The sequence below is a fragment of the Quercus robur genome, chromosome 2 (assembly GCF_932294415.1).
Source record: "Quercus robur chromosome 2, dhQueRobu3.1, whole genome shotgun sequence".
NCBI classification, from domain to species: Eukaryota; Viridiplantae; Streptophyta; class Magnoliopsida; order Fagales; family Fagaceae; genus Quercus; species Quercus robur.
Window position 1 is genome coordinate 11,406,216 of NC_065535.1, and position 24,440 is coordinate 11,430,655.

General features: G+C 34.5%; 3 protein-coding genes and 1 non-coding gene across 4 annotated transcripts; 2 read left to right on the top strand and 2 right to left on the bottom strand.

Annotated features, from left to right (window-relative positions):
* Window positions 1–458: 458 nt before the first annotated feature.
* Window positions 459–4,760, bottom strand: LOC126712349 (protein ACCUMULATION AND REPLICATION OF CHLOROPLASTS 6, chloroplastic). Its single transcript, XM_050411647.1, has 6 exons — window positions 4,153–4,760; window positions 3,847–4,071; window positions 3,065–3,325; window positions 2,003–2,966; window positions 1,544–1,677; window positions 459–905 (listed from the first exon to the last, which is right to left on the bottom strand). Exons 1-6 carry the CDS (start codon window positions 4,678–4,680, stop codon window positions 615–617), a joined length of 2,403 nt encoding a protein of 800 aa, XP_050267604.1. The 5' UTR covers window positions 4,681–4,760; the 3' UTR covers window positions 459–614.
* A 124-nt stretch (window positions 4,761–4,884) lies between these two features.
* Window positions 4,885–4,957, top strand: TRNAE-CUC (transfer RNA glutamic acid (anticodon CUC)). Its single transcript has one exon. It is a non-coding gene; the product is annotated as a tRNA-Glu (tRNA).
* A 1,273-nt stretch (window positions 4,958–6,230) lies between these two features.
* On the top strand, window positions 6,231–10,135 carry LOC126712350 (probable LRR receptor-like serine/threonine-protein kinase At4g36180). The gene has a single exon (XM_050411648.1). It carries the CDS (start codon window positions 6,588–6,590, stop codon window positions 10,020–10,022), a length of 3,435 nt encoding a protein of 1,144 aa, XP_050267605.1. The 5' UTR covers window positions 6,231–6,587; the 3' UTR covers window positions 10,023–10,135.
* Window positions 10,136–16,612: 6,477 nt separating this feature from the next.
* On the bottom strand, window positions 16,613–21,794 carry LOC126712351 (1-acylglycerol-3-phosphate O-acyltransferase). Its single transcript, XM_050411649.1, has 9 exons — window positions 21,489–21,794; window positions 20,994–21,230; window positions 19,750–19,796; window positions 19,391–19,509; window positions 19,137–19,297; window positions 18,263–18,372; window positions 18,082–18,181; window positions 17,107–17,230; window positions 16,613–16,968 (listed from the first exon to the last, which is right to left on the bottom strand). Exons 1-9 carry the CDS (start codon window positions 21,683–21,685, stop codon window positions 16,837–16,839), a joined length of 1,227 nt encoding a protein of 408 aa, XP_050267606.1. The 5' UTR covers window positions 21,686–21,794; the 3' UTR covers window positions 16,613–16,836.
* Window positions 21,795–24,440: the final 2,646 nt, after the last annotated feature.

Here is a 24,440-nt window from a genome sequence, read left to right on the forward strand (position 1 = left end):
GACTGAAGTGGACTAAATGGCCTAATGGACAGAAGTTGTTTATAGATTTATAAGACATACAGCAAAATTTGTGATAACTATAGTATCACTAATAAAGAATTACACATTTATTTATTATGTTGTTGATGTGAAATTAATCAATCATGTCACTTTGTGAATTTTTTAGTTAGTAAATGATATCGTTTAAATGTTTCTTTTTACTATTAATAATTAAATGAAAACATTCATAAAATGCATTATTTAAAAAAATTAATTGCTTGATTAATATTAATTTAAAAAAAAAAAAAAAAAAAAAAAAAAAAAAAAAACTTAGATGACTTTATGTACTAATTGATTTGGGAAAAATAATTTAATTAACTCATTTAATTATTTACTAATAGATTTTACAATTGAAATAAACCGCAGTGAACTGAATGGACCAACTAAACTGAAATGCTACTCTATGTGGCTCAACAAAATCATAGTAACAACAAATGCCATACTTAAACTTTAACAACCCAACCCTACATGCGGCACAAAACCTTCAAAGATGCGAAGTTAAATAAGAACTTAACCAGCAACAAAATTACCACCAATGTGATCACCAAAAAGAAAAATAATACTATATACACTAATTATGATTCGAGGACAGCTCCTTCAGTAATTTTCCATCCTGACCTGGAACTAGACATTTCGTATCTCGTTGTGTAGATTCTGCTGTTGAAGGCATTCTGCTCTGGATGGTCCACAACAGTTAGATGGGCTGATTCTTCAAGGGTTGCTTCCACCACAGCACGCCACCCATCTAGTGAGACGGTGATGCTGTCAATAGTGAGGTTCAACAGATTATAGTCATAGAACCAACCGAGCTGGGCAATTTCAGATGCACGATCTGTCCATATCTTCAACATCTCTCCGTCCAAAACCTGGCAATCCTCAATATCAGTGAAATGTTCAGAAAGATATAAACCAATATTTGGTAACTAACTAGATATTCTAAAGATAAAATGCATCAAAAAAAGACCTTCATTGGCTGTCACAAACAATCTACTGACAAACTCCAGTTTATGCATAGCTTAAACAATTTACTGCCTACGTTGATGCAATATAAACTCAATATACTGCACTGTAGTACAATGTTGGCATTCAAACAACAAAAATTGCCCAAAACAAAAGACAGAACAGGTCAAGAATATACTATATTGAAAAGTGGCTTAACACTGGCATAGACAAGTAAAGCTGTAACAAAGAAAAAAGTCATCTTTGTTTGTGTGTGTGTGTGTGTGTGTGTGTGTGTGACAGAAAGTAAGCAAAGGGGTTTCAGTATGCTCAAGTAAAATTCAAACTTTTGGTGCAGAATTTTGCCCAGAATTAACTTTAAGCATGTCTAACATGAACAATGAGTAATATCTTTCTGTAATCCTTTCACACACACACACACACACACACAGAGCATTATAATAAGGAAAAGAAAAGAAGAAATCCCTATGGGCGTCCACATCTGGTGGCTAGCTCATGGAAATGATCCCTACTAATTATCAGAGACTCCGGGTGACAAACTTACCTCTGGCAGTCTTTCTATGTAATGATCTGGTCCAAAGGCTTGAGATTTAATATTTTGCCATTTGCGAACTAGATCCTCTGCAATCCTTGCATCCATTTTGGGTAATTCCTCTCCAGCTTTTTCATCATCTAGGCCTGAAATTCAAGGCATGATGTGATCAAAATGCCTGATTCAACATTTATATGCATCTTGTGAAGTCGAATATTCATTACATCAAGTGTTACATATCAAATCTAAACATGCAAACCAATTGCAGTAAAGGAATTTGGAAGTTAATCTAATACACATCTCAAAAGAAAAATAATTTCTAAGGAATGTCTAATTTGATCAGGTCTCGTAAATTGAAGGAAATGGTAGTCAAGAAGTGAAATGACATTTATTTGTAGAGATGTTGCTTTAGATCGAGTCAAATGGCCTAAAGAATTCATGTAGCTGAGTATATGTATCATTGTGTCATACCTACACTGATGACATCAGATGCCGCTGCAGCACCAACTTCTTTACGTAAAACAGACGAACCATGCTTAGCTGGTAAATACCTCAAGCCAACCAAAGTCATTAGTCCAATGACCACACCAGCACACATGATCTTCACACTTGAATCTTTAATTTTGTCAATAATCAATTCTTCTTCATGGATTTCAACAGAGCCATTGCTTCCAGAAATCTCAGCTAAATTGGCAGAATCACCTCGATCTGATTCTCCAAGAGGCTCTTCACTTTCCACACTGGGAACAGAGTAATTCATGTCACCATCTTCTTGATGCCCTGCCCTCTGATCCCTGTGACTAAGAGGAAACACCTTCTGCAACGCCTGTATTGCACTAGCCTTTACATGATCAAGAACTGCGGTAGCCTCAGCACCAATCCTCACTATGGCTGCTGCTGCAGCTAAGGGTGAACCACCAACTCCCTCCAGCCGTTCTAAATACCTTAGGACTTTAGGATCATCATAGTAATCCCCAAGCTTGAACCATATATTTTTAGTATCTCTAAATCTGGGAAAAACCACCTCCATCAACCATGTCTCCAACAGTTTACAAAGCCCAGGAAGATCCTTGTCATAATCATCCTTTGAGTTCTCCAAGATAAATTCTACAACAGATGGATTTCTGAAAGGTGAATCATCACTATCTAAGCCCAACCATGAGCGACACTCATCAAGCTCCCCTACAAGTAGTGAACAAAGGCCCCTCTCCAATGCAAAGTCTACCTCAAGGTTTCCTCTGGGAGTATCAGCAAGGACAGCATTATCAAGAGCTGTTACTTGAGTTTGCTGAAGTTTTTGGAACAGGCTATCAGCATCTTTTATCAGATGAGGTTTTTTACCAACAAAGGCTTGTGCAACAAGTGCAAGTGCCACTCCATAAACTTCAAAACATTCTGCTGGCACGGTAGGTGGTGTAGCTACATATAAATCGACCTTTCAAGGAAAAAAAAATCAAAATAGATATTAATAAAATTGAGTTTAAAACAAAAACTTTCACGGGAAAGAATTGAAAAGATAATTGATGATAATACCTGCTCAGCTGTTGTCATACGCAAGAACGCTTCATTCAGGAAATCCTCACGTGTGAACCCTCCAGCGATAACAGCAGCTCCTCCTCCCCCAACAGCCCACAAAATGTTACGCACACCAAGGAGGCCCTCTTCCCTTCTTGAGCGGTATTCATCACCTAGGGGTAGGGCTAGAAGTTCCAGAACACAACGTGGGGTAATTTCTTCCAATGTCTCATCAATCTGTGCTTCTAAATCTGGTGAAAGACTACTAGCCCCTTCTTCCTATAAGCCCAAGATAAATATATCACTTTTCTACAAAAAAAAGATTCTTAGCAAGCTACTAAAGATTGAAATTCAGAATTCATCACACTGACACCTGATATTTTCCATTCTTCTCTCTCTCCCTTTTACTTAATTTTATTTTTTTTATAACGTGAAACCTCATTAAGGCGGCCCTTTGAGAGATACACGACCCCACCCACCAGAACCGTGTATTAGGTAATCTCCTAGTGTGTATTTCAGGCACAATTAATGCAGCATTTGTAATCTCTTTGATTGGCAACCTAAATGGCATGCTATTACACGGCCTTCTATCCAAAAAATTATATAAGCAAATCTCATTATTATTGATCAGCATGTAATGCATTGCCAAAACCACTATAGAGGTGTCAATTATGTCCGGTTTGAAACTCAGAACCGCGTCTATAAATGAAACAAATCTAATAAAACAATACAAAATATTCAATCAATCAATTAACATTCAAAAAAGAATGAAAAGCATTTAACTCAGAGATATAGTGAACCTGCAAGAGCTTCAAAGCCCTCCCGAGGACCTCACAACCCCGAATAAAATCCGGGGGAGACAATGCCATTGCGTCCCTCGACATGTCGACATAAGCAAGTGCCAACACCAACACAACATCTTGCTTGAACGATTTGGGCAGCCTCTCTCTAAGCAAACTCTCTCCAATTTGAATAACCAGCTCAGTCTCTCCCGCCTCTTGCAACACGCACAAAGCACCAGGAACCTAGAAAAAAAAAATGCATTAAATTTTTGTATAAGCAACCAAACAGGGCATGAGAGAATTGGCAATTGGTAAAATTACTACCTTGTCCCAGGGGACTTGGGTGAGAATGGTGTCGAGATGATCTTCACCGAGGCCTTGATTGTAGTCTCTTCGTGAAGAAGGGTTCGTGAGGGTTTCGCAAGCGGCTTGGAGGATTTGGCGGCGGCTAATCAAGGCGTCGTCGGTGAAACCGTACTGTGGAGGCTTGGAAACCCTAGCTTCGTAAGCGCGCCTAATGCCATCGCCGAGGAAATGCGTTTCGGCGCCGAGGACACGGTAGAAGTCGATGGGGATGGACACGTGGCGCTCGGGAGGAGCCAGCGGAGGAAGAAGAGTGGCGGTGGAGGAAGAATGGTCGGAGGAGGAGGAAGAGGAAGGTTCGGCGAGGAATTGGAAGTCGGCGATGAGGCGGTCGGCCCATTTGCTGGCGGAGCAGGTGGTTGAGAGGCTGAGCTTGTTGTGGGATTTTGAAGAGTAAGGCGGTGGGAGTGGTAGTGGGAGTAATAAAAGTCTTGGAGAGCTACAGAGCCCAATGCTGAGGCCCAGGGGTCTCCAGGCTAAGGCTTCCATTGAAATTGAAGCGCCAGACTGCCTGCTGCCTTCAAAGTTATTATTAGAGTTTCTTTTGCTTTTGTGGTTTTGCTTCTTTCTACGAGAGTAGTGACGCTCTCTCTGCAGAGTTCTCTATCCCTGTCCCTGTCACTGAACATGTGCGATCCAGTTGTAGATTTTAATTATCATTATATTTTCATATTATACCGAAGTAATCGCAAATCCGTTGTAGTCTAGTTGGTCAGGATATTCGGCTCTCACCCGAAAGACCCGGGTTCAAGTCCCGGCAACGGAAATGGTTTTTTTTTTTTTTTTTTTTTAAATCAGAATTTTAAAGACAACATGACTCACATCTGAACTGCCTCAAATGATCAAGGGTGTTTCTTATTAACTGAAGCCAAAGCTAATCCAGTGAAAGTCTTTGAAACCTCCATTAAAGGCACCCAATTCCTTGTTTTTTAAAGGTAGCTCCAGTGGTAGTTTCATCCATCCTTGAAGACTCCTTTTATATTCACTAATAAATACAGTTGTTGGTATTACAAAAGATATTTCACTGGCTAATTATGGTTATTGGTGAAAACTTTACTAAGCAACTGGTCAATAAATTTATATTTACATATTATATTTATAAATAGAAAAATTGGAGATTTGTTTTGAAATAGAAATTTAAAGTGATTATTACTAATATTGTTGGGGAGATAATATATAGTAATGCTAGGACTACGAAAAAACACACAATTTGTTCACATGGTAAGTTGTAAATAGTGAAATTATAGCAAAAGTTATTAGTTTTGTTGTAGTCTTAGCATTTTTGGGTAATATATATGACATCATTTAACCCAATAGCTTAAATCAATGAATTTGGGCACAACTATTTTATCTTGGGAGAAGTTTACGGAAAGCCTAAGAGTATTGGTTTAAGAAATTTTTTAAGAAATTTTTTATAAGAAACGAAAAAAAAAACAATTAACTTTTTTTTTACAAATTTTTTATTTTTATCATAAAAGTAGTATTAAAACTTTTATAAAATGACCCATTAACAAATGCCTTAAGAGCATCCGTTAACAAAACCCTATTATATTAACCAAAACCACTTATTCTTTTCATTATTATTAAATGGCATTATGATTTTTAGTTTGTACACATCATCCTTTCATTAGAGAAACTTAACGGATACTAACAGAATTGGATTGATTCGTAAATAATTAGTAATATAACTCCTTTTGATAAAGCCATACCATTTTTTGGGTTAATAAAAAGGCTTATGATCTATCTTTCAATATTATACACACTTAATTACACAAAGTAAATTTGTATTGGACCATTTGCAACAGCTAATATTTATAAAATTTGATGAAATCCATGAGCACTATTGTTTATTCAAAGTACCATTATGACCAGAATAGTTTAAGAAACCATTTTAAGCATCAAACACTTTAAAATTATTAGACAATTCACATCCCTCAGGTCACATTGCATTGGACCAGATGAGATGGCCAATCCCTCGTGATAGTAGTTCACAAGAGTTAATGATTCTCTCCCCCAATGACCAAATTTAAATAGCGCAGAAAGAGACCCACCCCCACCACTGTTGAACCTTTTGGGGAAGAGGGTAGGAGAGCCCAAGAGACTAAAAAGTAGAAATAGAAAAGAGAAAACACAAAAAAACATATGCACTTATAGCATCATGGCACATATAAGTCACATATACAACTACCACTACTACTACTACTATACTAGTGGATCTCTCTGCATATGGCGTTGTTTCTGTCAATCACTCTTTCCAGTCCATCTCTGCTAGCATTAGCTATTTCACACGCTCCCAAGTACACCCATAACCCATCTTAAGTCTCAAACACACACTCTCTTTCTCAAAAAAATAACCCAAACCCCACAAACAGTTTCATCAGCTCCTCACCACTATAATGGCAGCAACGGCTACTTTCTTCTTCTTCTTCTTCCTTTTTCACTTCACGGCGATCTCAACCTTTGCACAACACAGTGCCGAAACTTTGTCAGAGATCCAAGCATTGATGTCCTTTAAGGCCAATCTCCACGACCCACTTGGCGTTTTAGACGGCTGGGATTCTTCCACGCCGTCTGCACCTTGTGACTGGCGTGGCATTGTTTGTTTCAACAACCGAGTCCGCGAGCTCCGTTTACCTCGTCTCCAACTCGGTGGTCGACTCACTGACCAACTCGCTAACCTACGTGAGCTTCGAAAACTCAGCCTCCACTCCAACCACCTCAACGGTTCTATACCTTCCTCTCTGTCCCAATGCTCTCTCCTACGTGTCGTTTACCTTCACTACAACTCACTCTCCGGGACTCTCCCACCTTCCATTGTTTCCAACCTCACAAACCTTCAAATCCTCAGCCTCGCTCACAACCTCCTCTCCGGTAAACTCTCCAACGACATGTCGTTTAGCCTCAGGTTCCTCGATTTATCCTCCAACTCTTTCTCCGGCGAAATACCCACAAACTTCACCGTGAAATCTCAGCTCCGACTCATCAATTTCTCTTACAACTCTTTCTCTGGTCAAGTACCAGCAAGTCTCGGAGAGCTTCAACAGCTTGAGTATCTCAGCCTCGACTCGAACCAGTTGTATGGTACTCTACCTTCGGCTGTTACAAACTGTTCCTCACTGATTCATCTGAGCGCCGAAGACAACGCGCTTAAGGGCCTAATCCCAGCGACTATCGGAGCGATACCAAAGCTTCAAGTGCTATCATTATCACACAATGAACTCTCAGGTTCGGTCCCCACAACTCTGCTTTGTAATAATAACTACTCGTTTTCACTTAGAACGGTTCAGCTTGGGTTTAATGCGCTCACGAGCATGGTTAAGCCGCCAAACAATGGAACATGTTTCAGTGTTTTGGAGGTCTTTGACGTTAAAGAAAATCACGTACGTGGTGTGTTTCCGACGTGGTTGACTAACGTGACCACGTTGAAGGTTCTAGATCTTTCTGGAAACTTCTTTTCCGGTATGTTACCTTTTGAGGTTGGAGGGCTTTTGAGGTTACAGGAGCTTAGAGTTTCGAATAATTCACTTACTGGTGTGATTCCTAGTGAGATTGTCAAATGTAGTACTTTACGGGTACTTGATCTTGAAGGGAACAAGTTTTCGGGTTCGGTTCCTGGGTTTTTGGGTGGTCTAAGGAGCTTAAAGGTGTTATCTTTGGGAAGTAATATGTTGTCTGGTTCGATTCCAATGGAACTTGGAACTTTGTTCGAGCTTGAAATGTTGAATTTGAATGATAATAATCTCACTGGGAATGTACCGGAAGAGATAATGAAACTCAGTAATTTGAGTTCTTTGAATCTTAGTAATAACAGGTTATCGGGTGGTGGTGAAGTATTGTTGAATATTGGGGGCTTAAAAAACTTGCAGGTTCTGAATTTGAGTCATTGTGAGATTTCAGGAAGAGTTCCTGCGAGTGTTGGGAATTTGATGAAGCTAGCAGTTCTTGATTTGAGTAAGCAAAACCTTTCTGGTGAGTTGCCGGTTGAGCTTTTTGGGTTACCGAGTTTGCAAGTTGTTGCTCTTGAAGATAACCACTTGTCTGGGAATTTTCCTGAAGGTTTTAGCAGCTTGGTTAGTCTACAATATTTGAACCTCAGTTCCAATGCATTCACTGGTGAGATTCCAACAACCTATGGATTTCTTCAATCATTACTTGTTCTCTCCGCATCACACAATCAAATTTCGGGTATAATTCCTGCAGAGCTTGGTAATTGTTCTGATCTTCAAGTACTTGAGTTTCGCTCTAATCGTTTGGAGGGACAAATACCAAGTGCTATTTCTCTGTTATCTCGTTTGAAGGGGCTTGATTTGGGTCAAAATAATTTTACAGGTGAAATCCCAGATGAGCTCTCCAAGTGCTCGTCTCTGACTTCTCTGTTATTGGATTCAAATAACATTTCAGGCCACATACCAGATTCGTTGTCGAAGCTATCAAACCTATCAATGTTGAATCTTTCCTCAAACAGATTGAGCGGAGCCATTCCTTCAAGTCTTTCACGTATTTCTGGTTTGAAATACTTGAATTTGTCTAGTAATGATCTTGAAGGTGAAATTCCGAAAACGTTGAGTTCTCAGTTCAATGATCCTACTGTGTTTGCAATGAATAGGAAGCTATGTGGAAAGCCCTTGGGTAGAGAGTGTGCAAATGTAAGGAGGAGAAAGAGGAAGAGGCTAATTCTATTTATTGGTGTGGCTATAGCTGGAGCATTCCTCTTGACCTTATGTTGTTGTGGCTATATCTACAGCCTCTTACGTTGGCGCAAGAAGCTTAGAGAAGGAGCAGCTGGGGAGAAGAAGCGAAGCCCAGTGTCTGCAGGATCAGGAGGCGAAAGGGGAAGTCGAGGAAGTCGTGGAAGTGGTGAAAATGGAGGACCAAAATTGGTGATGTTCAATAACAAGATTACAGTTGCAGAGACATTGGAAGCAACAAGACAATTTGATGAGGAAAATGTCCTTAGCCGGGGAAGATATGGGCTTATATTCAAAGCAACATTCCAAGATGGAATGGTGCTAGCAGTTCGTCGCCTTCCTGATGGTTCAATCGATGAAGGCACATTTCGTAAAGAAGCAGAATCATTAGGCAAAGTAAAGCATCGAAACCTAACAGTTCTTCGAGGCTACTATGCAGGAGCACCCGATGTAAGGCTTCTTGTTTACGACTACATGCCTAATGGAAACCTTGCCACTCTCCTCCAAGAGGCTTCTCACCAAGAAGGCCATGTGCTCAATTGGCCAATGCGTCACCTCATTGCACTTGGCATTGCTCGCGGGCTAGCATTCTTGCACTCAGTCTCAATGGTTCACGGCGATATCAAGCCACTAAATGTCCTCTTTGATGCTGATTTTGAAGCCCATTTATCCGAATTCGGGCTAGACAAACTAACCATAGCAACACCAGCCGAGGCATCCACATCATCCACCCCAATTGGTTCCTTAGGCTATGTATCACCAGAAGCAGCATTAACAGGACAAGCAACAAGAGAGGCAGACGTTTACAGTTTTGGGATCATATTGTTGGAAATACTCACAGGAAGGAAGCCAGTTATGTTCACACAAGATGAAGACATTGTGAAATGGGTGAAAAGGCAATTGCAAAGAGGCCAGATCTCAGAACTACTTGAGCCAGGCTTGCTTGAGCTAGACCCAGAGTCATCAGAATGGGAAGAATTCTTGTTGGGTGTGAAAGTAGCGTTGCTTTGCACAGCACCTGATCCACTTGATAGGCCATCCATGGCTGACATTGTATTCATGCTTGAAGGCTGTAGGGTAGGACCAGAAATTCCTTCCTCAGCTGATCCCACCACAGTTCCTTCACCAGTTGGAGAATCTTAATTTGTGTCCAATTTTTCTAAACCACCATTATTTGAAATTGTTTCATGATTTATGTTTTGTAACCATGTAATTTTAATTCCTTATTAATCTCTGATTGGGTTTTTTTTCACTCATTTTCTCTGACTATTTTATGTATGTACATTTTTTTTTTTTTTTTTTTTTGCGTCCCCACGGCGCCGTTTAGGAAGCGTCGGCGGGGTCCATGGTCACAAGTCACAACTGGTTAAAATAGAATTCTATGTTTATTATTCTGAAAAGTCTTATTCCCGCCAAAAAAGGAACTAAGACACGTGGCGGAATCAGAAGGGAGGTGAAAGTAGCCGTTAATGTGACCTGGGAAAAGACCCCAAGCGTTTCTTATCGGTAAAAGGGGAACGAAGTTTGTCAGGAATCGTGAAAGTGTCGGAGTCCAAGAAAAGAAAAAAACAAAACAAAATCTCTTTAAGATTCTTTCGGGGGGGTTGCCACGTCGGATTTACTAGTCTGTTGACTAGCACGTGGTCCCTGACTGACTTTTTTTTACCCTATTAAGGCTTAGGCAATTTTTTTTTCACTCGTAGAGTTGTTGTGATGTAATAATACAGTGGCAATGGATTTGGGTCCCACATTGTTATGAAAAAAGTTATGGGTCCTCACTGTTAATGTATAGCATTGGATTGGGACCTACATTTTTAAATTCTGAAAAGAGCACACAGAGGGAGAGTGATGCTAATGTAATGTTATACGTGTCAGTTGCAGTGTACCCTACCTAGTTGAACAGTGTGTTTTAATGGCGCAATTTTGTTCTTGTGAGTTTTTTTTTTTTTTGACTTCTTGTTCTTGTGAGTTGAGAGAGACTGCAAACCCACAATTAAATAGAGTCATGGCAATGGCAGGCACAAAGCAACAATATTCAACTGGTAGACGAGTCTCTTTCAGAGTTTTCATTGATGTTATGATGCCTTTTCCCTATCTACTTTTTACCTCGCTGTTAAAACTTGTAAAAGTTTAGGTACTTTTGTCGAGACCTTTCTAATCGAGTGAAATAGCTTGTGTCTTTTTCCGAAAATGTTTCAAATTCCCCTTCTCTCTCTAATTGTAATTAACTAATTATAGAATAATTTTAAAAAAATACTTAATTTTTTTATGAACAAAAAAAGAAAAAAAAAAAACTTTTAGTTCAAGTTTTAAAGTGTTGTATCTTATCATGTGCAAAAGTTTTCATATATTTCTATTTTTTATAATGGCAAATGTTAACAAATACGCATATATATATTTATTAAGATGGTACAAAAGTGAGACTTATTTAATAAAAAAATTAAATAAATAAAAGAAAATGAAATAAAACTAGTCTTTTTGATTATTTTAATATATTTTTTCTCTGTAAAGTTAGCTCTACACAGAAAAATATAACATAAAGTTGTAAAAAAAGAAAAAAGATTGTACCAAAAAAAGTCAAAAATTAGGTACCCGTTAACGCAACCCTTTTATAATTTATAAAACACCCCATATCAAATTATTTATTTTACATTGTATTTTATTAAAATATTAATTTTTCTTGATTTTTTAAATTATTTCACTTTTTTCACATACAACAAATATCATCAACTTTCTTATTTAATTCTGAGATACTTAAAGAAAGAATAAACAACTAAATACAAAATAAATAGTTTCAGTGTAAATTTACTCAATTATTGTAAAAAACTTATAAATTTAAAAAATTATATATAAACTTATGTGCTTTAATTTTAGTCAAAACTGTGTAAATTCTACACTTTCTTTTATTATACATGGATTGATTTGAAAGCTTTGTATCTTATTAACTTCTTTCAACAAAATTTATTCAATGTGAACAATAATATTTGTTAAAAACTTTGAAATTTAATGACATTATATTTTCTTTCTTTCTTTCTTTTTTCTATAAAGAAAACTTTAGTCTATAGCTAAGTTTCATCCAAAAAGCTCTACCTTTATAACCATCCTGGTGGATCTGTGGAAACACAAAATGGAAATTACCCACCGGAAGTTTGCTGTATTTAATTCTACTAAATGATAGGGTGCAAATGGAGTGAATCGGGTTTCTCTTCTATGAAATTTTTTGTATTTTTAATTTTTTAACGACTTTGCAATTTAATTCTTTCATCCGTTGTGACCAAATATGATAGTTGTCTATGATGTCCTAATCAATTAATTTGAAGATGTGATAGCATGTGGTGTGTGACATACAAAGCAGCTGCCGACGTGTATAATGCTGATGTGACGAATTGAATGCTTGCTCTCACTGTAGCCATGGTCCATGACAAGAAAGAAAGGAATGGTGTTAGTATAAGACGGAACTTTAAAATAGTATTAAAGATGTAGGCACAGATTTGGTCCCCAATTGTTACACATCCAACTTCATAGTTTTTAATTCTCAAAAAAAAAAAAAAAAAAAAATGCAGATGTTGAAATTTGGTGGTTTTCATTAACAAATACTAATTCTTGTCTAATTCCGTAAATTCTATGAAAATGGAATGCATAGAGGATTTACTTGTTAATAATGTATCATTTCATCCACGAAGGTAAGCATGTGGTGGGCTTGCTAGTATGTGACATGACATGAATTTGAAGGTTTTAGACTCAATTCAACTAATTGTTGTTTTATGGGATTTTTGAAGTGACTTAATAAAATACAAACATTTTTATTCATAAACTTTTTCAAATTACCGCATATCTTTTGTGCGATGGTCACTCCACAAGTATAAATACTTGTGGGGTGTGGAGAGTAAAGGACAGGGTTCAAGTTTCCAAGAGAAAGCTTCACACGAACGGCAGAGCTATATTATAGGGTGGGGGGCCATGACCCCCCCAAAATTTTAAATTATATATATATATATATATATAATTATTTAATGTTTTCGAAATTTAATATACAAAAATTAAAGTTGGCCCCTCCAAATATTTGAATTAATTCAATGATGCTCTTAAAAAAATAATTGGTCTAATAGTTATAGAGATATAACTTTATTTTTCGCAATTCTAGTTTTTTTTTTTTATTGTAAAATATACTCTTATATTTGTTAAATATTTGATAAAGTTTGGCACCGGACATGTTTGAATTTATTTTTTTCAACCCATTATGTGGCGATTAACAAGTTACTGACTCATTAAAAAAAATCTTGTCACTAAAACTACACATGGAATTTCTCTTTAGTTACCACATAATGAGTTAAAGCAAGATATATTCAAATTTTTCTAGAGCTTAAGTTATTCCTCCAAGTTTTGGATCATTCATATTTTTGAAAATTTCATTAGTTCAATTGGAAGATTTTTTTACAATTTAATTATTTGTATTGAAAATGAAACTTTTTAAGAATTTCACTATGAAAATGGTAAAAATGAATTTTATTTTATAAAAGATCGCCATCAAACATAATTTTGATTGAAAATACTAAATTTTTTTTGTTGGGTGTGTGCATATATATAGCTTATCAAATAAAAAAGTGTGTTTATATATGTGTATATATAATAAAAAAACGTGTGTGTGTGGAAGTTGTCTTGATAAATATATTAGTGCTACAACTTGCCCCCCTTTCCAAACAAAAATTTCTGGCTCTGCTCTTGCTTCACACACATATACATTTAGATTATAGTAGAGTGAAATTTCTAACTGTATTAAAAAAATTTTAAAAATTAAAAAAACAATTCAAATCCTAAAAAAAAAATGGTTTTTTTTTTTTTCCTTTTAAGCTAATTTTACAAACATATTAGTTATGTGACCACTTTTGGAACTTGTGTCTCTGAAACTCGAATTCTACTAAAAACTTAATATATCATGATTTTTTTTTTCATAGAGAATTAAGATCTAAAAGTAGTCACATAACTAATGTGTTTACAAAATTAACTTAACAGGCAAAAAACATTCAAATACAAAATTATACACAAATACTTTCAATTACATGATTTATTTAATAGCCATATTACTTATTTGAATAATTTAATAAACTTATAAGTGTAAATTACAAAGTTAGTCCCTACCCTTTACACCGAATTTCAATTTAGTCCTTAATCTTTTAATTGTGTCAATTTGGTCCCTAACATTTTTAGTGTTATGTCAATTTAATCTTTGTTATTATCTCTTGGATGGAAAAAACTGATTTATCAAACGGAATAATAAAAAACTATTTTCTATGCCACATCAAATGCAACTATACCACCACATAGTTAAAATTAAAAAAAAAAAAAAAAAAAAACCTAAATTTAAAATCTGCACATGTGAGATAAATTTGGGAAACTAATAAAAAAAATCAAAGTGCCTGGAAGTTCCAGCCAATCTGCAGTTACAGTCATAGTTAGTAAATCGATAGGAAAAATTACTCGATTGATTATGACTATTTGGTTGGATATCAAATACTCCCTTCGTCCCAATTTGTTTATCCTCTATTTCATTTTGGGATGTCCCAAAATATTGCCCAAAGTTATTAGTTTACTAATATTCTTATTATACCCCTACTTTATTTTCAAAATTATTTGAAAAGAAAATTAACAAATATTTTAAAAAATCAATCTAATTAGGACACCTCCTTTATTATACCCCTACTTTATTTTCAAAACTATTTGTAAATTTATACATTTTTATAAGGGGGACAAGACAATAAATAATATTCCCTTAAAAAGTTTGACTTTTCAAATAGGACAAATAAATTGAGACAGAAGAAGTATTATGCTGACAATGATAGCAAATGAATGTTTTGGGCACAACAAAAGATGCGTAGGAAGGCGCGCAAATGGAAAATGAGATTCTTTTATATTCCCACTAAATGAAGATGGGAAGGTCAGAGTTTCAGCCAAATAATTCCAAGCAAGATTCACATAGATTGCATTATTTAAAAGTATTAAACCTTAAACATGATAAATCAACGGTGATTGAGAAATGTCGTGGGAAAAAAAAAGGCGCAACACAACAGCGACAAAAGTGAAACATTTGAAATGTATAACTCAAAAATAAAACATTTGAAAGTGAAAAAAAGGAACCATACTGACAGCCAGAATCTCGGAGGCCATGACAGCCACTTTGATCTACAACTTCAGGGATTTTAATGGAGATGAGGGAGAAGAGATGGATTTTAGAACCCATTAGTTCCCCCAAACTTATCTCACGTGTGTAGATTTTAATTTGGTTATTTATTTATTTATTAATTGATGCGACAATACAGTTAGCAATTGATGTGGTATAAATTTTTTCTTTTATTGTTCCATTTGACACATCAGCTTTTCCCATCCAAGAATAACGACAGAGACTAAATTGAAATAACACTAAAAATGTTAGGGACTAAATTGATACAATTGAAATGTTATGAACTAAAGTCTAAATTAAAATATGATGTAAAGGATAAGGTTAACTTTGTAATTTAACCCCACTTATAATTTTATACTGACGGCATCAAAATCTCATCCCCGCGTAGACATCATCATTTATTATTTAGTATTTATTATTCACTGCCGTAACATGAATTAGTATTGTGCCTAATTTGACCCATCAAACTCCAGCTGTGTTCCTCATTTTGTACATGATTCATGATACAAGGCAATTAAATAGTTTCCACTGCTTAAACATAACATTAATTATGTTACAATAAATTCCCTAACTTCCATGTGCAATTAGCACTAACGGAAGTAGATGGAGGACTTTGGACAATGGACATGGGCCCTCCAAAAAAATTGTTAGTAATTTATCCTAATGATTTTAGGAATTAGGGGCCCCTTTAGTACCCCCTTTAGTACATGCACTTAAACAATAGTTTTTAGTTTTTAAATAACATTACACATATTTCTACACACTTTTTCACCCACACGTATTTCTAAAAAATACAAACAAACTTACTAAAACAACATTACCAAACGGACCCTTGATTTTTGTGCATTGACTTTCCAAAAAATGGCCTACACTAATAAAAATTTAAATCTCTAAAGTCCAATTTTTCATAAATTTGGAATTTTTAATGCAAAAAATATATATCTCATAAAATAAGAATATAGACATATATGTATATAAACAATAAAAATATTTAAAGTTCACATTCAATATTTTAAAAAGAAAATTTAAATTTGAGCTTTTAAAGTAATTAATATTCAATAAAAACCTTCATTTAAATTTATATAGTCTTACACGAAAAATGAATGAATTTATGGGTGATGTGGTGGGTATGAACATGGGTGATGGTTATTTGTTATTAAGACATTTGTTTACTATTGTTAGAATGACACCAATTACATTTATTATCACACATTAATTTATAATCTTTTTGTAATAAAATTAATAGTGATTTTAGCATTTTCCTTATAAATAACACCATTTGTTAAAGCAACTACATAATTAAATTTAATAAAGAAATCGAGTTCACACCACCTAAAAATTGTACTTCGATTTTGATACTTAAGGTCTGTTTAGATACCGTTTATTGCTGAAAACTGAAAACTGAAAACACTGTAGCAAAATAATTTTTAAATGTGTGAATAATGCTATGGGACTAGAGTTTTTTTTGCTTAAAAAAATACATGCAGGTCTCATGAACAGTACACACGACCCACTAAAAATGCTGAAAACTTCAGTTTCCAGGGATAACGTGCACTTAAAGGGAGTGTTAACGACGAAGTAAAACTGCCTCATCGTTTTTCTTTACTTTTACTGTACAAAACGCATACACTACCCATAGGCAGATATGTCCACAAGATTTTAATCAGATACACTTCAAAGAATCAAAAGATTTTTAGCAATGAAATATGAACGTTCTATATGTAACTATAAGAAGAATTTATATTTATACAACAGAATAACATTACAACTATCTTTCCTTTAGGCTGATGACAAACCTTCAGGCAATGAATCAAAATCAGAATCAGGATCAGGTGAGAGAAATTTGCGGCAAGCATGCAAAACAGCTGAATGGAAACCGTTTGGGTTGTCTATGAACACAAAGTGTCCAGCCTGCATTTAAACAAAAATAAAATTCTCTCAAGATTCAGATAAATGTTTTTAAAAATATACACACAAATGAGCAAGTGAGTGAATGCGCTCACACGCAAAAGCAACAAGATAGACAAGTAATGGTGGAGAGAGAGAAACCTGCGGAACCCGAATGATTTCACAAGGGACCTTCATCTGCTTGCGAGCTTCCATTGCCCCTTCATAATTCATCCAATCTTGGAAGCCATAAATGAAAGTAGTTGGCACTTTCCACTCCGAGGCACTGCACACGAGATAAGAAAGAATAGAACATCACTTTCCGCATATGTAAGTATGAATGTGTGTTTCATGAATTTCTTTAATAAAAATACATCCATAGTTTATTTAGACAGAATTTTGAATCACGTCTTGACAAGTTCAACTTCAAATGACCAACATGAATGAAAAGAAGGAAAAGATTGCACATTTGATGCTTCATGCCTAGCAGATGTGACAAACTTTCACCCATTCTTGGTGGCAGAGCAGGACACAATCCTTCTTGATTTGGATGGATTGAAATCCATATTGCACCGTTCACCTTTTTTATCTTCTTTTTAACTTTTATTCTCAGCCTTCAAAGGCATTGGTTGCAACATTCACTTTTTTATCTTCTTAACACCACGTGCAATAACTTTGAAGGCTGAGAATACAACAAGAAGTATACAACAGAGTATTTATGTTCACTTTTGGCATAGAAATCGTACATATTCTCAACCGTACAAAGAAACTCTGTTGTATACTACTTGTTTGGTAAGGCTACATCATTATATATATTTATAATGATATATATAAAATGGGTCTTGAATGAATTTTATTACTTATAAAATTAATGCATTCCAATAGAAAGAGTAGCAACAGATTGTGGTTTCACACATTTAAGCCTCAAAGACTGGAGTCAAATTTATGAGCTTTAACATTGTCCAACTCCACCAAATATTATAAACTGAGTTAAAATTAAAACAGGAAAATCTACAATACTAATTCAAAGCACACAATAAAAGTAAGAAATTTGATATAAATAATTTTCTTTTTTAAAAAGCACGAGTTAATTCTATGACAAATATAAGAACTTTAAAATGATTAGGATAACCAGACCTGTTTAGGAGGGGCATCCGAGTAAATGCGCCAAAGGAAAATATGTATTTTAAGCACAGTTCTCCACTACCTTTGGCCGCTAAAGTGTGGTACACATAATCTTCAATTGAAAAGGCAACCATTAGCAAACTAGTGATACTGTTTTATATACTATTAAGCCAACATATATATCTTATACTACCTGTCAGCAATCTGGATTCATCTTCAGTTAGTGTGTCACCAGTTGCATATGTACCAAATCTAGCACTTGTGTACCTGCGAACAATATTTGGACCCCAAGGGCCTAAACCTCTGCAAAAAATAAAATATATATGAAATTAAAGAAAATACAAAATACTAGGGAAAATTGTACAATCTAATATTTGGTACAAATGAGAGAGAAGCTTTCTGAATGATGGGCAAAGGGATTAACTCTCATTTTCAAAGCAACTCACAATTCAATTAATTCAACCCATTATAATGAAATAGGTTGAAATTCATATTTATAATTCGAGATCAGTAATGAAGTTCATAGAATAAACTACATGGTAGAATTCATTTGTTTAGAATGGTGATAATATACACGATTTAAAAATCTCAGTGGGAAAAATGACACCTCAGTAACCAAGATTGTATGCTTGGAATCCATTCATTACACCATTAAGCGATATTAAAGGTACTTGTCAAAAGAGAAATATTAATGGTAATGAGGGAAATTATGCTAACATCAAGGGATTGATAAGAATGAACTACTGCTAAAACCTAACCTTAATCCTATTTTAAAGGGATTTTTGCAACAATTCTTTGTTAAGCGTGAATAAAAATCCTCTAAATCATAGTATATACTAGACTCATATCATTGCAAGTTTTCGAGCATATAGACATGATTAATGCCGCAATCCACGGATAGTCCTCAGAAAGGCAAAGCCAATGGACAGCTCGGGAGTGTTAAGACCACATCATGCACAAAGTATAAACATACCAAAAACCATTCAAATATAAGAATGGACAAGGCTCTTGTTTATAGTATGGTCTCAAAGAACATATTCAATAAAAAAAGCAAATAAAATATTTACCTAACAATTTTCATTGGAGTAAAATTAGACTCCCACAAATGGTTCAGAATTGCTCCTTTCCATGTTGCTCTGAACCGGGTGATTGTCTCGTACTTGGGATCAGAATCTGATGAAAAACCAGCAGGTCCAACTAGAATCAGGTGTTGAACATGCTCTGGATGCTATACATGAGACAAAAAATTGACATCATAAACGGAACTGGTAATAATAATATTACTCCTAGAATTCAAACATTGATGTGGGATGTTTATCACCTTAAGAGCATATTTAGCTGCAACATAGCCTCCAAATGAATGCCCGAGTAGTATAAAGTTGCTGAGGTTTTTGGCTTTCCGCCATTCCTCAAAGGAGTCAATGAACCATGTCTCAGTTTCTGCATTACCAATTGCAAGTTTAACATAATCCATATATATATATATATATATATTGTATCACTTCACTGCTGTAGTATCTTATCTAATCTTTATAAATAAGCAGTACACAAAGACTTAAGCATTCAATATATCGAACGAAAAAACCTTTTTCTCCATAAGAAAGATTTTTACTTATTAAAAATAATACTTCTCCATTAGTCCATTCAAAGTGAAATAAAGCAGTCTCAATGTAAAACTACCTTCAGTGCTTTTACATGTAAAGTCGGGCCTGCTTGATCCACCCCATCTGCAAACAAAATAGGAATATGTACAAATACAGTTAAGCTAAGCAACAAGGTACAGAAACATGTCTCTCATCAAAGACAGATCCCCTATCCCCAACACCCCCCCCCCCCCCCCCCCCCCAATCTTCCCCAAAAAAAGGGATTAAAAGGGGAATAAAGGTAAGTTAATAATATGTAGAATAAGAAGCAAAATATACAATAAATGTTTTTAAAGCAGAATCTAGAAAGCACTTTGAGGACCAAAGGCCTTAACAAGAAAAATCTGTGCAGCACTCAACATCAGATGTACAAAACATTTTTTCAAAAAATCCAAAAAGGGTGATATAATTTTTATTTTGCACCAAAGGTACTAAATAATACATTGCCAAAGCACAAATTTTCTTCTCTTTCTTGCGCCTACTATGTTCTAAGGTTGCTGCCACCTTCTTCATTTAGATTAATTCATTTACTTACATAAAAAAACATATAGACACTCACATTGTCTGTCTCTCTAGCAACACTGCTATTCTGATTGATTATCATAACTTCCCACTTAATAAATCCAGAATGCTATCCTATTTCAAACTAGGATTACAGAGCCATGTTGAACTCCAACAGCAACAGCAAATTGATGCACATGCAATTTGTCCAACAATCAAACAACATAATGAAGAGCATAGCATTTGATCTCAACACTATTAAAAGCATTCTGCCTATGCAGGATTATTGCTCATTATGGTCTCTGTGATTTATGACTGCAAAGTATATGCATTAATCAAACTTCCAAACTAAGGTTAGTGTCTACGGCATCTAAAATACCACATGTTAAAATAGCTATGCTCCAAGAGCCCCCCTAAAAATGCCTTTATAATTTTAAAACAGAACCATCTCATGGTTCGGATTAAATATTACAAATAAATGTGTATCTAGATTCTAGTGGCATATCATTAATTGCGTGACACCATGTACACTGTTAGCTAGAAGAAATAGCATCTTAACCATAAAATGGACTCTCTACAGGACGATACATCTTTCTCATTCCATGAGTGAGAGAAACTCTTTGTTACCATATGCACAATTATTTATGTCAGAAAAGTTTCCTAAGAGCAAGCACTCTACTCAAAATTTCTTGCAATTACCTAAAATGTGAATTGAAAACATAAAAATTTAAGCCATAGGCCCATAACAACAATGTAGATTCAAGATAAGAAAAAGCTCACCCAAGCTGATCAATAGCAATGACCCGAAAACGTTTGGCAAGAGCATCGAAATTCCTGAAGAAGAAACCTTGAGAAGCACCATAACCATGAACCATTACAAGAGTGGGTGAACCCTCCTTGGCATCAAATGTAACTGTGTTGATAAACCTCGATTCATTGCTTTTAGAACGAAACCACCTGATTTTCGAGCCAGGTGGGCCAGAACCTATATCAACCTTTTCCTGAACATATGGAGTCCTAAAAATTCAAGCAAATTCACCCACCATTTCAAAATCAGACAAAACACCACCAATAATTACCATTATCAAACCCTAAACTAGAATTATTAAGAACATGTAAAAAGGAACTAAAATATCAGAATTTCCAACAATGAACACCAATTTATAAATATCAGAGTTTTACAACCAATTTTTTCAGACAATGGAAATTAGGGTTTACAGTTTCAAAATTGGGGGGGAAATTTAATATTCATAGTATGAGAGTACTGATTAATACTTTACGAGAGAGAGAAGACGCTTCTCGGCGGCAATGATGTGATCGGTGGAGGTGGGGATCCAACGGAGAACAGAGGGCCACAGAGAGCTTGATTTTGCGGTGGCAGTGGCGGTGGCGGTGGCGGCGGCAGCTGATCCCATCTCGGTGTTTCTGATTTCCTCCGCCATTTTTGAGCAACGAATTCGTGCTGGGTTCATAAAGATTCCGTAGAGCTTTTACTACAACTTAGCTTTTACAATTTAGAGATTCCACGCTTTCTCTATTTATAGGACCGGTGTGCGCGCCACGGGACTTGTACGCAAAAAATGAAAATAAAACCAATTATTTTAGTACTTCAGACCTTTTTAGAAGTTTGAAACTAGAAGGTGACCCATTACCATTACCCACGTGTTAAAAAGTTGAGCCCAGGTTTAATTAGAAAATAAAATTTGTGGTAAAAGTTGTATTGTTTTGTGAGTTGTAGAAGAAAAAAAAATTACCCCCAAAAAAAAAATTGACGGAAAATTGCGGTAAAAATTTTATAAATAGTTGTGTTGTTAACGTTATTTTTTAAAATTATTTCAAGAGAATTACACGTGAATTTGTATTTATTTTTTTATTAATTAGTGTATAACTTGTGTATATGCATAACATAATTAAAAACAACACAATTACACGTAGAACAAAATTTAGGTACAGTACTTTCAGCGCTATTTTTTAGATTCCTCTTCTTAAATTTAACCATGTGACTATTTAATTAAAAAATATACTTCCATTTCATAAGAAAAAATTCACATTGTAGAATTTTAAAAAGAGAACCTAAAAAACAGCACCTAAGTACTATACCTAAGCCTTGCTCTTACACATATATGGATTCAAATTATACATTGTTTAAGTTATAGATATATACATGATTTTTTTATTCTTTTTTTCCTCTTTATTTTTTTATTTTATTTTTAGGATATACATATGAGTTTACTCTTTTTTATTGGGTTTTTTTTTTATGGTTTATTTATATTAGACCCTTCGTTTTCAACACAACATTAACTCACCTAGAAATTAAAAATATATATAGATGGGATAAGACATATGGTACAAAATTAGACTACAATTAAAATCCAATTTGAAATTTAATTGGACTTTATATATTATCTTAAAAGGATAATACGTGCATATATATTAGAATTTCAATTTATAGTTTCCGCTTATGATGATTATGCTTTTTTTTTTTTATCAAATCAAAATACAAATTAATTTTTTGTGTGTGCCAAATTGAACTCTAATTTCTTTTTCAACTATCCTCTTCTCACATGTACATTTGTACTTAGTTGGTCAAAAACAAATGTTATTCTTTTTTATTGAGGGTCAAGCTTACTCTAATTTTAGAGTATCTAAAATTTTATTATTTATTTTAAAATGAGTCAGTTTAATTTTTTATGTTTGTAAAAAAAAATAAAAAGAGTTTTGACTATGATTAATTAATTTTCTGAAGTTCTATATTTTAATATTAAAAAAATTATTTTTTTTAAGACATTAATAACGTGCTAAAAAATGTATATATCCTACCTACGTCATCGTTGACGAGTAGATGGAGACAGGGAGAGATCACTTGACGTCCGCCGTGACGTACTTTCAGGAATCAGGGTGCGGTGCACTAACCTTAGCTTGGGGTTCAAGTTCAGTCAAATTAAGAACACAGCAAACCAAATGGTCAAACCCGAGTGGACTTTTGAATTTTTGTCACTTATTCTTGGCCGTTTATTTTGTAGACTTTTAGTGCTTTGACCATTTCAAAATTTAACCAGCATGAACTTTGAAGGTTTTTGAAAATGTGACTGTTATTTGCCAAGCCCTACTTGGTCCTATCCAAAGCAAAAAATAGTCTCATGTGCTTCACACATTTTAGATCACATTCAAATATAATTCTGCAATAACTGTTGCAGGTGAAAGATTATAAAAGTATAGTAAACCTTGACTAGTCATTAAATAAATCTTAAAAGTTAAGTAATTTGATGATTAGTTCAACTAGTGGATCATTGGTTGAACTGTAAAGTCAAATAAAATAATTGAATAAAATAATATTTTCGTCACTGAAGTATGCATGAGTGTCATTTTTCATTCCTAAACTTTAAAAAGTTATGTCGAGCAAGAATAAGAAAATGAAAATGTTACTTGGCATTTCCCTTACATATAATCATGATAGTATATACAAATATATGAAGTTGTGATGCTTCCAACTATATGTAGACAAATTATATTGTATATGATATTTCTTTTCTATTGTATATTTCGTTGATCAAATAAGTTTGACACTAAAAGTTTTGCAATTTAATTGATACTTTTTTGATATTTCTAACGCTTTCCATTCTTAAGCTTTAAAAAATTATGTCAAGCAAGAAGAAGAAAATGAAAATGTTACTTGGCATCTCCCTTACATATAATCATGTTTGTATATACAAATATATGGAGTTGTGATGCTTCCAACTATATGTATAAAAGATATATAGTAAGTGAAATGATATTTCCATTATATATTTTGTTGATTTAATAGGTTTGATACAAACAGTTTTGTAATTCAATTTTTTATTTTTTGGTATTTCTAATGGCCTCTACTAATAATAATAATAATAATAAGTTTGACCGCCTAAACCAAATCTAAGCCCAAAAAATCATTCAGGGAATAAAATGTTATTACCATTTTTTTCCATATCTTTAAATTTGAGAAATTATTATTTTTTATTTGTTTTCAATCTAAATGCTGGTGTGACATTTTTAAATATTTATTAAAATTTTATTCACCATGTCAACGTTACATGTGCCAACGATGCACAACATGCATCACGTATGCATTTTCAATTAGTGAGTTAATAGTAGAGACCAAATTGATTGTTATCAAAATATAGGAACCAAATTGATTGTGAACCTAAAAATGGTATTTTTGCCTAAAATAAATATGTAAATTGAAAAAATAGG

Coding starts and splice junctions, on each gene's coding strand:
- LOC126712349 (XM_050411647.1), bottom strand. CDS start 4,680: ATGGAAGCCTTAGCCTGGAGACCCCTGGGCCTCAGCATTGGGCTCTGT. Junction 4,072..4,152: donor CCCAAGTCCCCTGGGACAAG/GTAGTAATTTTA, acceptor TTTTTTTTCTAG/GTTCCTGGTGCTTTGTGCGT. Junction 2,967..3,064: donor GTATGACAACAGCTGAGCAG/GTATTATCATCA, acceptor TTTCCTTGAAAG/GTCGATTTATATGTAGCTAC.
- LOC126712350 (XM_050411648.1), top strand. CDS start 6,588: ATGGCAGCAACGGCTACTTTCTTCTTCTTCTTCTTCCTTTTTCACTTC.
- LOC126712351 (XM_050411649.1), bottom strand. CDS start 21,685: ATGAACCCAGCACGAATTCGTTGCTCAAAAATGGCGGAGGAAATCAGA. Junction 19,298..19,390: donor CAGCTAAATATGCTCTTAAG/GTGATAAACATC, acceptor TCTCATGTATAG/CATCCAGAGCATGTTCAACA. Junction 18,182..18,262: donor TGAATCCAGATTGCTGACAG/GTAGTATAAGAT, acceptor TTTCAATTGAAG/ATTATGTGTACCACACTTTA.